General features: G+C 48.6%; 1 protein-coding gene across 3 annotated transcripts; it reads right to left on the reverse strand.

Annotated features, from left to right (window-relative positions):
- Positions 1-4345: 4345 nt before the first annotated feature.
- LOC149867043 (endogenous retrovirus group 3 member 1 Env polyprotein-like) lies at positions 4346-12869 on the reverse strand. Of its 3 annotated transcripts, none has more exons than XM_090044670.1 (2): positions 12386-12869; positions 4346-6978 (listed from the first exon to the last, which is right to left on the reverse strand). In XM_090044670.1, exon 2 carries the CDS (start codon positions 6599-6601, stop codon positions 4955-4957), a length of 1647 nt encoding a protein of 548 aa, XP_089900796.1. In that variant the 5' UTR covers positions 6602-6978; positions 12386-12869; the 3' UTR covers positions 4346-4954. The 3 variants fall into 3 exon arrangements, with proteins under 3 accessions (XP_089900796.1, XP_089900795.1, XP_089900794.1); XM_090044669.1 differs by having other exon boundaries at positions 11987-12869; XM_090044668.1 differs by having other exon boundaries at positions 11918-12869.
- Between the last annotated feature and the right edge of the window lie 245 nt (positions 12870-13114).

Here is a 13114-nt window from a genome sequence, read left to right on the forward strand (position 1 = left end):
TAGATTAAACTGCAGATACAGTGTGTTCAAGCACTGACTTGTAACTTACATCTTGAAATCTGATAAATCTCATTGCTTAGAAAAGCCTTGAGTACATCTATGACAAGCCAGAAAGTGGGAATATTTAATTTTTCCCTCAACACAGGCAAGCTTGTATGCAGGTAACTCTCGGTATATCATCATATATTGGACCTAGACAGGTTACAGGGGTGGGCGGATGAGAACAGGATGGGTTTCAACACTGCTAAGTGCAAGGTACTGCACCTGGGGAGGAAGAACCAGCAGCATACCTACAGGCTGGGGAACTCCCTTCTCCTCAGTGCAGAGGCAGAAAAGGATCTTGGAGTCATCATTGATGCCAAAATGAACATAGGCCAACAGTGTGGGGATGAGGACAGGAAGGCCAACCACACTGTGTCACGCATCCACAGATGCATCTCAAGCAGGTCCAAGGAAGTGATCCTCCCCCTCTATGCGGCACTGGTCAGGCCACAGTTAGAATACTGCGTCTGCCGCACTTCAGGAGGTATGTGGACATCGATAGGGTCCAGAGGAGGGCCAGCTTCATGATCAGGGGTCAGCACGGCAGACCCTACAAGGAAAGGCTACGGGACCTGAATCTGTTCAGCCTCCACAAGAGGAGGCTGAGGGGGGATCTAGTGGCTGTTTACAAACCAGTCAGGGGGGACCAGCAGGCATTGGGGAAAGTCCCTGTTCCCCTGAGCACTCCCAGGAGTGACAAGAAATAACGATCACAAGCTGGCAGAGGGTAGATTTAGGCTACGCATCAGGAGGCGCTACTTCACTGTCAGGGCGGCTAGGATCTGGTACCAACTTACAAGCAAAGTGGTGCTGGCTTCTAACCTGGCAGAACAGGAGAGGAGGCTGGATGAACACCTTGCTGGGGTCGTTTGACCCCAGTACGCTTTCCTGCCATGGCAGGGGTCGGACTTGATGATCTGCTCAGATCCCTTCCAACCCTACAAACTATGAAACGATCTACAAGGACTTTGCTGTCAGTCACACTGCAACTCCATAAATTATTGCATGATCAACGTTCTCTTTTTCCCTCTACCCATGATCTATGTGCGCATCTCACAGGTAAGAGGAGCGTAAAAATTTGGACAAGAAAATAAGGCTGCACTGAACAGAAAGAGAGCTCTTTGGTTAACATGGCAAGCGCTGGGCTTAAGAAAGGCAATGCACAGTGAGACATTCACTAGTGAATGCAGGAATTTAGACATGTTAAGGTGTGTGAAGTCCTCTGAAAGAAACCCCAGGCTAACAATGGATAGGACATGACCTGGGGAAACAGCGTCTGATGCACCCCTGGTGACTGGCCTGGTCAAAGGATGTTACTTAAAACAGTATTAGACAGACAGATACACAGATGAAATCCCCACTGCCAGCAATGCTCCGTTTGGGCAGTGATACCAAGAGATGGACTCCATTGCCTGCAGGGATTGCTTCAGGCAGCTCTTTTCTCCTTCCCTTCCTTACTCCAGCAGAAGAGGGCCTTATTTTTTTTTGCAAAAATATTTTTATATAGATAAATATAGATCTATAGATATCTCTATATATAAAATTGTCCCTCTAACAAGCTGCCAAGTGACCCCTGTGCTTCACTTGGCAGATCAAAACGCAGTTTGGCTGCAGCAGACGACTCAGACGGGCTCCCTGCGAGGGAAGCGGAGGGAAGGGTGCATTTCCACGTCCTCTCAGTCCTACAGCGCGGGGAGGGAAAGGGACTGTGCAGTCTCTCCCATCCCACTACCCCAGGGAAGGGGGGAGCTCTGCCCCAGCGGACCCCTGCTCTTACCTGCCCCAGCCCCTCGCACTCAGCTATGCCCTACCCCGCCACAGCCGCCCGCACCCCCTACAGCTCTCAACCAACCAACCGCCCCGCCCCGCCCCGCGCCGCGCACCCCACCCTGCGCGCTCGCTGCTAGCCTCCGGATTGGCCAATACACACCGGCTCTCCCGGCCCATCTCAATTAGCCTCTTGCCCTCCCATTGGTCCAAACGATAACTAGGTTGCTAACTGGGGAAGACTGAAGGGTAGGGGGGGAAGGAAGGTGGTTGTCATGGCAACGGCACGACGCTCCGGCCTGGAGCCGCTGTGCTGGGGGGGGGGGTGCACGCGAGGCTGCGCATGTGCACTCCGCTTCTCCGCCCCTTTGTATATCTTGCCCCAGTCCTCCTAGCAGAAGACCAACGGTCACCAACTGTCCCAACTGCACAAGGGCAGGGCCACTTTTGAACCTCTACAGCCAATCACAGCTGGAAGAAGCAGGCGGGATTTAAATACACGTCATGACTTCTGCTCCTCCAGGTTCTTGGAGGCAGCAGTCGGGGGAGGGGGCAGAGAGATGCAGGGAGGGGGGAAGAGACCCGACAGCATGGGATTTTCTCCAGTTCTAGTTGTACCCTGTGATGATGTCATGGTACCATAAACACACCACCGTGACATCAGAGCACTCAGCTTGGCGGTGTGCAGGCATGTTGGGGTGCTGCCAGCTGCCTCCTCTTTAGGGCTGGGATTGGGCTTGTGCTTGGAGGTTCAGGACTTCCCCAAATTGGTGCCTTGCACAGAAGCTCCTCTCCAACTACAACCTGCAGAGCCAGTCCCAGCAGCCTGGTTTTGCTCTTTGATGCCTCTGATGTCATACCCCCGGTGCAAATCTGATCTCTGGTTGATGGGAGCCCTGTGACCCCCCCGCCCCCTTCAGAAACCATGGGTCGGGTCTTCCAGCATTGCCTTCAAATGTGTGAAGCTTAACATTATCACAGCTCATGGCAGAGGTGAGCTGGGTCCTACCGCCGCTGGCCCGAGGGCTGCTCGGTGCGGGGCTGCCCCAGCTGCGCCTGATTAAACGAGCTGGGTACAGCGCGCGCAGCTTCAGCTCTGGCTCCGCCCCTTGCCCTCGGCCAGTGACCAGGGGAGTTGCAGCATGTCCTGCGCCCTGCCTGCATGCGTGGTGGAGGAGGCACGGTTAAGTTCCCCTGCGGAGCTGGAGGCACCTCGGGGCTGGGGCTGGGGCTGGGGCTGGGGCTGGGGCTGGGGCTGGGGCTGGGTCAGGGCCAGGGCCAGGGCCAGGGCTGCAGGGCGTATGATTGCCGAAGCCGGGCCGGAGGAGCCCGGCCCAGAGGCGCTCTACGTCCAGCCACAACTGGGGAACCTAATGCCCAACCCTTATTAACCGTGCGAGCTGCTGGTCTGGTGCATCGTGAGAACTACATTAGATGTGCTTGCAGGCTGCCAGCAATTGAATCACTGGACTCTCATGAGGGTGAGAGGCTGCATGCTCATCCTGTGATACTTTGGTGGGCGAGTGTTGCTTGTGTGGGTGTAGGGGTCTGTATGTGAGGGCAGCATTGGGGTGAAAGGGTCAACAAGGAGTATGTGTGGGGGGGGTCATAGTGATGGGGGGCTGGGAGTGGGTGTAGGGATGAATAGGCGGTGCATATAGGGGAGGGTATAGGGAGCATGTGTGTGTGGGGGGGAAGGAGATGTTGGGGGCACCTGTAGGAATGAGTAGGGAGGTGTGAAGGGAGCACTTATCTTTGAATGGGCTTCCTTAGTGGTCAAGTTTCATGTTGCCATCAATCTCTGTGTAGAAGAGGGCAACTTATTTTAAGACTGGATGATGCTGACAAGCCCTTCTGATGTTGCTATTTAAATTATGGTCAACATTTAAAACCAGGGTTTTATTATGTAACCTTTAGTCATAACTAGTTATTAATTCAATAAAAGTAAATCTTCTGGAAGATTATTCTCAAAAATGCCCATATTTTGTTGCTCTGATTAGTTTCCACTCTGGCTGATATCTTTCCCACATTTGATCTGTCAACTTGCATTATGCTTCTTTCATTCACTGAGAAGTGAGTAGAAGCGAAAGTGTTTATTTTAGTGAAGTGTTTGGTATTATTTCATTCTTTTATATTGGTTTTTATTTTGGATTTTAAACCACATTTCCAGACCCATTTCATTGTCACTTCCTGCAACTTCATTGGTGTCAAAGGTCAAGTGACATCACTTCCTGATGTGATACCACTTCCTGTGAGGTCTTTGAATATGGCTCGCCCGCGCACTGGGTGATAAAAAATTTGATCTGGCCGCACATTCAAAAAGGTTGGACATCCCTGTATTAAGCTAATCACAGTTCTACAAAAAGAGAAGTTTGTTTTGTGGTTTGGTGAAACTGATTTGTTTAACGCAACCTATTGCATTTCCATAGCAACCAGCAGCAGATTTACTAAAATTCTGAGGTAAAAAAAAAAAAAACTCTCTCTCTCGGTTCGTTTTCTTTGGAGGCTCATTGAATAACAAATTCTTAGGCACACATTGTTGGTGAGACAAAAGGTATATATTTGCAAATAGGGTCAGAGGGAGAAGACAAAAGATCAAAACCCTCTGCCCCTGAGTACCATCATTAGCAGGCTTTTATCCCCTCTCTTCTGGCACGTGTACAGAAGCAGGAACTCTTACAACTCATTTCCGGTTCATACAAACATGCATGAGAATACGTCAGATCATGCATCCCATGTGTATTATAATTAACTACTTAAGTATGCGGGGCGGATAGGCTTAATATGTATTAGCTGATTGCGCCTGCTCAGAACGTATTTTAGGTTACCAAAAGTTCAAACCTTCTCTGCCCCAAGGACAGGACCATTAAAAATTGCAATTTACTCTTATCTACATGAGAACGCTAAGGAGTATATGCTTTACTCTAACAAAGAGATAGTAAATTTGCAGAACAAAGAGAGCTCTTAGAGTTTTCCTTCAGTTCCCAACCCCCCCCCTTCCCTCTCTCATTAGGGAGACAAGGAAGGCTGGCAGCCGTACTTAATCAAAGGACAACTATTGATGGGAGCTAACAGCTATTGATAATGCATTTTTAATAATATTTCTAACAATATTCCCCCCTCAAGATGCTTTCTGATCTTTACTTCATTTGGGCATATCAAGATAATTACGAGGGATTCTTCTGAGGACCATGACTTTTGCTACAGTCTGTGCTTTTAGAGGGACTGCTGCAACCTGCATTCCTTCTACTGTGGTGGTTATCAATCTAGTAAGACAAGGAATGAGACAAGGGATAAAAATCAAACCAGTTAGAGCACACAAAAGCACAAACCCTACTTTTTTCCACCAGGGTCCTCCAAATAATTGAAACCACCAGTCCTTATTCCATGTGGTTTCCCACGTTTGTATTGGTACATGGGCTATTTTCCTAATCTCTTTGGCAATCTCTAAGACCACCTTCCCGTTATCATCTATTTGGAGGCAACAATTAGAAAGGTTGAACTTTCCACAGACTCCGCCATCCTCTGCGAGTAAATAGTCTAAAGCCATTCGATTTTGGTATATGGCTTCCCTCATCTGAGAACTTTGTCGAGCCAGCAACTCGAGAGCAGTGGCGGTCTGGTTAGTAATTACTTCCAAGACTGCCTGCAACCGGATGATTCTATTCAGCATATATATTGGTGTCCGGTAGCCCCAACTTCCATCATTAGCCCATGTAGCTGGTCCATAATACTCAATAATCCTCTGAGGAGGCCACTCATCCTCCTTCCACTTTTGGGAGCCACCCTGTGTTAAACTTACATCAATACTTCTCTTGGCCCTGTTCCAATCATCATACAAAGAGACTCCTAGCTTATTTCCACCCTCAGATGGTAACAAAAAGAAAGATGGTACAATTACTCCAATATAGCAGGTTCCCGTCCACCCTCGTGGTAGGACCGTATAGGCACGCTTTCCACAAATCCAATAATGTCCTTTTAGGGCCCTGTGTTCCCCTCCCAAGGCTAGGGGGTCACGGCTGTGGAAAAGAAGGGGATAGTATTTGGTGCCTTTATGCCCTAAAGGGCCAGTGTGATAGTTACTCAGTTTAAACTGACATTTCCATACGCCATCTTTATCCCTATACTCGCACTTGGTTATTTCATTTGTGTCATTTAAGGCACTCCAATATGCATTAAACCTTGCCACTGTGCCATTCAGGTGTGCCCATTGCCACTTATAAATGTAGGTAAATCGTTCGCCTCGGGTCTTTTCATATGCCTGACATCTGGTAGGGTCAGGATCGAAAGGTAATATTCTTGTCCTTTTGAGATTTTGCATCTGTGTGGAGATTGGGAGCCTAACGGCAGCAGAATTCCATTGATCAGCATACCTGCTGCATACTCGGGCCCATTTTAATGTCCATGTACACTGACTATGTCCTAACCTCTTTCCTGTACCATTACTGCTAATACAGTACTCTCCCAAGGCCACTTGGGAAAGATCCGAGCTGTGGTTTTCATTCCATTCTTGACCAGTACTCTTAACATCTGCTTTGTCACTGACTAACCATTTTGGGGCCAAAGGAAAAGCCCTCCAAGGCCACTGTTCTCCGGCCTCTCGGAGCCCCCCACAGGCCCAGCAGTTGGTAAGATTAAAAGTACTTGCAATTCTCTCCATCATATCAACATACAAATTTGTCCCTGGGGGAGTAATTTGGGAAAGCGGGGGCATAGGCCAGTGGCTAAGGCTATGCAATCCTGCTTCTTTCATTATGCAGATAACAACAAGGCACATTATAATTCCCACCATATTTTCCCTTTTACTTTCTGGACTAATTTTCTGAACTTTGATTAAGCCGTCTCAGGCGCACTTGGAGATCACCAGTAGGTTCACAGCTCCACTTGCTGGCTTCTTGTTCCGAAGACGACTCAGCTTCCGGAGTGAGTTCGTCTTGGGAGTTGTTGTCCTCTGACGCTTGTGGATGTCGTTTCACACGGGTATGGTGTATCCAACGGTCATGGCCAGCAATCTTTACAGCGGTGTGGGTTGTTAGAAGTACCTGGAAAGGGCCACTCCACCTCTCAGTCAGAGGTTCCTTTTTCCACCGCTGCACCAAGACCCAGTCTCCCGGGGAGAAGTCATGTACCGGTACGTTTAAAGGCAGGCGCTGAAAGGAGGCTGCATACCTGTGAAGAGAAAACAAGACAGACTGCAAAGCAATAACGTACATATGAAGCTCACTATTACCTAATTCAAAAGTTACATTCTCTTGCATCCTAGGAGGTAAGACTCGAGGCGGCTTGCCAAACATAATTTCATATGGGGTCAATTTAAGGCCCCGTCGGGGAGTGTTTCGAATGCAAGTAAGGGCGAGCGGCAATGCTTGAGGCCACTTAAGACGTGTTTCAATACAGATTTTGGTGAGCAAAGTCTTTAAAGTCCTATTCATACGTTCCACTTGTCCTGAACTTTGTGGTCTCCATGGTGTGTGTAATTTCCAAGTAACCTTGAGAGTTTGCGCGACTCCTTGAACCACTTTTCCCACGAAGTGTTGTCCTTGGTCCGACTCAATGGACTCAGGCAGGGAATACCGTGGAATGATCTCCTGCAACAAATACTTCACTACTGTAGCCGCAGTGGCAGTCCTGGTGGGCCAGGCCTCGACCCAACCAGAGAGCTGGTCTACCATGACAAGTAAAAACCCGTGATGTCCGGATCGTGGGAGCTCGGCAAAATCAATCTGCCATGCCTGTCCAGGGTACGCTGCCCAGGGTCTACCTCCCATTGGCACAGGGGGTTTCCTTCGGGGGTTTACTTTCTGGCATGTGATGCACTTGGTAGCAATGCGCTGAGCTTCTACATATAGCCCTGGAGCTACTGCTTGGCGGATCACTAGATCACCCATGGCCAAGCCTCCCATATGGGTTCTTGCATGGAGCTGTTGCAGCACCTCCCGAAGCAATGGCCTGGGTATCATGACTTTTCCTCCTGGTACCATCCACCACCCCTGTGAGTTCTTTTCTGCACAAGCTCTTTGTGCAAATTTATCTTCTTCAGGGGAATACTGTGGGACTAAATCTTGGATGTCTGGCCATATGGCATGGGACATGGCCTGCTTGGATACCTCCTCCGCTTCTCCCCCAATAAATGCAGCTTCCTTTGCTGCTGAATCAGCCTTTGCATTTCCAAGCTTATGCTTTTCCTCAGCAGCCTTCCCATGGGCCCGCACATGAATGACTGCTACCTCTTTAGGCTGGTGGAGTGCCTCTAGTAGCTTGATAATCTGGGGCCATTAGCAATTTTATTCCCAGAGGCCGTAATAAAACCCCTTTCTTTCCACAATAGTCCGTGTGCATGGACTGTAGAAAAAGCATAGCGAGAGTCAGTGTATATATTAACCCGCTGGTCTGTCCCCAGCTGTAATGCTCGGGTGAGCGCAGTGAGTTCTGCGGCCTGTGCCGACCATGAGCTTGGCAATGACTCCCTCCATACTACCTTATCCAAGGTTACCACTGCACATCCTGTTCGTCTTTTTCCATCGATGACAGAGCTGGAGCCGTCTACGAAGTATTCAACATCTGGGTCCTCAATTGGGTCCTCAGCAAGATCAGGTCGCACCTGTGTGGTTTGATTTAGGACCTCAAGGCAGTCATGCATCGGTTTTCCTGGCTCCGGCAGCAAGGTTGCAGGGTTTAAGGCTGTAGTATGTTTGAAAGTAAGTCCTGGATTAGAGAGCAAAAATATCTCATACCGTGATTGTCTGGAGGGGTTAAGAAATTTCCCTCCCTCAGTCCCTAGGATCTGGGGAACTCCATGAGGAGTGAGTATTTCCATATCCGCACCCATGACTATCTTCTGGGCTTCTTCAACAACCACTGCTGTGGCTGCCACAGCCCGAAGACAGGCTGGCCACCCGAGTGCCACTGGATCTAGAACCTTTGAGTAATATCCCACGGGTCTCCAGGTCGGGCCCGATGGCTGTGTCAGCACCCCTGATGCAACCCCTCGATTCTCATGAACATACAGTCGATATGGCTTTTTACTGTTTGGGATGGCCAGGGCAGGGGGCTGGGTTAATGCTGCTTTAAGCAGATCAAAGGCATGCTGCATTTCTTTATTCCATTTCCATTTAGTGAGACTCTCCTTAGTTAGTGAGTCATATAGTGGTCTAGCCTTCCCACCATAATCTGGTATCCATAGTCGACAGAACCCAGTTAGCCCTAGGAATGCTCGTAGCTCCTTGGGTGACTTAGGTGGGGTTAGACCTTGGATTGCCTGTATGCGATCTGCACTTAGGGCTCTGACTCTTTTTGAGAGCTTATATCCCAAAAATGTGACTTCAGGCTGACATATCTGGGCTTTCTCTCTAGAAACTTTATATCCTTTTTTTCCCAGAGTGTTTAGGAGTGACCTGGTGGCTTCCTCACAGAGCTGCAAGTTTGGGCTTGCAACTAGCAGGTCATCCACATACTGGAGGAGAGTCACTGCGGGGTGTGATCCCTTCCACTCCTCCAAGTCCTTCTGAAGGGCAAGTCCGAAAATATGAGGGGCTGCTACGAATCCTTGTGGGAGAACTGTCCACATGAGTTGGGCTTTATGGAAGGTGTCTGGATCCTCCCATTCAAAAGCAAACAATTTTTGACTGTCTCGGTGAAGGGGAATAGAGAAGAAAGCATCTTTCAAATCTAGCACTGAAAATATTTCAGCTTCCCCCGGTACTTGTGTCAAAATCGTGTGAGGGTTCGGGACTACAGGATGGTCTGAAAGGACCTTCTTATTTACTGCCCGTAAGTCTTGGACCAGTCTGTATGAGACCCCATCTGCCTTCGGCACTCCAAGGATGGGGGTGTTATAGGGTGAAGACCCTTCCACTAGCCATCCGTACCTCTTGTATTTCTCTATTAACGGCTTGAGTCCAGCTCTGGCCGCTCGGCTGAGTGGGTACTGCTTTACCCGAACAGGCCCCTCCCCATCCTTGAGTACGATCCTTACCGGGGAGACGGACTTAGCTCGCGCAGGGGTTCCATCAGCCCATACTGAGGGGTCTACTCCAGTCATGTGATCTTCTGGACTTACTGCAGGGCGTCGGTCCTCCAGGAGAGCCATCTGATAGTTCGAGCTCTGCTTGACAGGTAGCTGGACCACCATCTGATCGTCTCTGAAAAAGATCTCAGCTTGCAATTTTGTGAGTAAGTCCCGCCCAAGGAGTGCAACCGGGCAACTTGGAGAATACACAAAGGAGTGCTCAAGCAAATGATCTCCCACTTTGGTGAGGAGTGGTTTACAAACAGGGAGTCGGGTTTGCACTCCCTCAATCCCTTCTACAAGTACATGCTGTTCACTAGTTCCTGCACAGGGGGGTTTTTCTGGAATCATTGAAAATGTAGCCCCAGTATCCACCAAGGCTTCAAAGTTTTTGCCACCAACCCTAATGGTTACCATGGGATTTTCTCGGGCTCCAACCCGAAGGGTAGTGGTCTTAGATCCCTGTCCCCTTCATTCTGAATCCTCACCCTTGTCTTCTGCCCGCATGAGGTGACCTCTCGGTTCCCTCTCTCTCTTCTCCTTCAACTTCGGGCATTCCCTTTTCCAGTGTCCTTTCTCTTTGCAATAAGCACAAACGTCTGCTCCCACTCTTTCTCCTTTCCCCTTCTGCATCCCAGCCTTTTCAGAGTTCCCTCCAGTTATAGCAGCTGCTAGTGCTGCCATCTGTCGCTGAGCCTTTTTATCCTCCTTGCGCTCCTGCACTTGCTCACGATTCCCATACACCTTATATGCAATTTCCACCAGCTCTGAAATCGGTTTCCCAGCACCTCCCTCAGTTTTCTGTAACTTCTTACGGATATCAGCAGCAGATTGACCAATAAACATAAGATTTACCATGCGCTGGTTATCTGGGGCTTCTGGATCCAGATCCGAAAACCTGCGAAATGCCTCATACAGCCTCCCAAGGAAAGCTGAGGGATCCTCCTCTTTTCCCTGTCTCACTTCATACAACTTAGACAGATTGGTAACCCGAGGCACTGCCTTTCCCATTGCTTCCACTATAATTCCCAGATACCGTGCACTCAGCTCTCTGCCTTCGGCAGTGTGATTATCCCATCTCGGCTCTTCTACAGGGAAGGTATCACGCAGAGTACGACCAGCAGCACCCTCTAACTCAACTCTGGCTGCCGCAATACGCTCTGCTGTCCCCAACACTAATCTCCTCTCCTCCGGGGTTAGGAGGGTCTGGAGCATCATCTGGACATCAGCCCAAGTGGGTCGATGAGTCTGCCCAATGGATCAAAACAAATCCCTCATCTTTTCAGGGTCTTCACGAAAAGAGGGGCTCTGATTCTTCCAGTTAAATAAATCTGAAGTGCTAAATGGGGTGTAGACAAAAGTTGCAGTGCCTCCTTCCCCAATAACCTCTCGCATCGGACAGTTTAGCACCGGCTGTGACTCTACAGGCTTGCGCAAATAATAACCCTTATTTCCTGATTCAGATGAGGCACTTGGCTGAGGCTCACGCTCTAACTCATTAGATATGCCTTGGTACGTCGGTGGTGGTCTCTCTAAGGGAGGGGGCGGTGGTGCAGAAGGACTGGATGCCGAGGAGGCGTCTGACTCATCTTCGCTACCCGACAGGGCAACCGGAGCACGGGTCCGGTACTCAGCCAATTCAGAATTCCCCCCCTCATTAGACTCAGGAAGTACAGGCGCCCCCCCCCGAGTCTTTTTCTTAACAAGCATCACATGAGACTTTACTAAGTAATTCTTAATCCAAGGTGGCTGATTTTGAACCACCCACAACCAACAATCAATATAAGGAAACTGATTCCAATACCCATTTTGCATAACAATTTCATGGATAGCTATCACTTCTTTTAGCACAAAGGATCCTTTCGGGGTCCAGTGGACCCCAAATGTTGGCCACTCGAGTTGACAGAACTTAATTAAATCATCTTTTTTCATTTTTATTCCGTAATCGGCCGGCCTTGCAAATTTATTAAAATGACGTAATAAGCACCTTAGAGGGGTATCCGTGTTTTCTACACGGGAGCTAACCGTACCCATTTTGCCCACAAAAGTGCACCCAAGGCACACCAAATACCAAAAAGTCCCTTACAGCAGATGATTTACCATGAGAACATGCACACCTCCTGCTCCGGACCCAGAACCAAATTGGGCAAAGGGAGTTCGTATACTCACTCAGATACCCCAGAGATCTCGATCCAAAGCCAAAAATGTGTACCTGGAGACTCCAAAAAAAAACAAAATTTGCATAGGAGCTCTTAGTGTTCCGGATGTTCCGGCTCACACCTCAAGCCCCCCCTCAGGGCGAGCCAAAAAGAAAGGCTCGGCGCGCAAACCCCCCAGGGGGGCAGAGACGATGTGCCGACGAACTCCGGAGTTATCCAAAGAATGCCCCACGTTGGGCGCCAAATTGAGGTAAAAAAAAAAAAAACTCTCTCTCTCGGTTCGTTTTCTTTGGAGGCTCATTGAATAACAAATTCTTAGGCACACATTGTTGGTGAGACAAAAGGTATATATTTGCAAATAGGGTCAGAGGGAGAAGACAAAAGATCAAAACCCTCTGCCCCTGAGTACCATCATTAGCAGGCTTTTATCCCCTCTCTTCTGGCACGTGTACAGAAGCAGGAACTCTTACAACTCATTTCCGGTTCATACAAACATGCATGAGAATACGTCAGATCATGCATCCCATGTGTATTATAATTAACTACTTAAGTATGCGGGGCGGATAGGCTTAATATGTATTAGCTGATTGCGCCTGCTCAGAACGTATTTTAGGTTACCAAAAGTTCAAACCTTCTCTGCCCCAAGGACAGGACCATTAAAAATTGCAATTTACTCTTATCTACATGAGAACGCTAAGGAGTATATGCTTTACTCTAACAAAGAGATAGTAAATTTGCAGAACAAAGAGAGCTCTTAGAGTTTTCCTTCAGTTCCCAACCCCCCCCCTTCCCTCTCTCATTAGGGAGACAAGGAAGGCTGGCAGCCGTACTTAATCAAAGGACAACTATTGATGGGAGCTAACAGCTATTGATAATGCATTTTTAATAATATTTCTAACATTCATTTTAAATTTGGAGCCAAAATACATAAATTGTAAGGCTTAGATTTGGCCAATAGTTTCCATTGAACTCAGGATCCAAAAATAATTCTTTAGATCTATTTTAGCAATTGGTAGAGCACCCCTTCATTTAACATCCAAATGATACATACAAATGTCCCTTGCCAACCGCGGGGGTTAGGTTCCTGAAAATTCCCATGGTTGGCAAAACTGTGATTGGTAAGACAAAAGGTTTATGC

The sequence above is a fragment of the Crocodylus siamensis genome, chromosome 4 (assembly GCF_052110815.1).
Source record: "Crocodylus siamensis isolate JL-2025a chromosome 4, ASM5211081v1, whole genome shotgun sequence".
In the NCBI taxonomy this organism is placed as follows: Eukaryota; Metazoa; Chordata; order Crocodylia; family Crocodylidae; genus Crocodylus; species Crocodylus siamensis.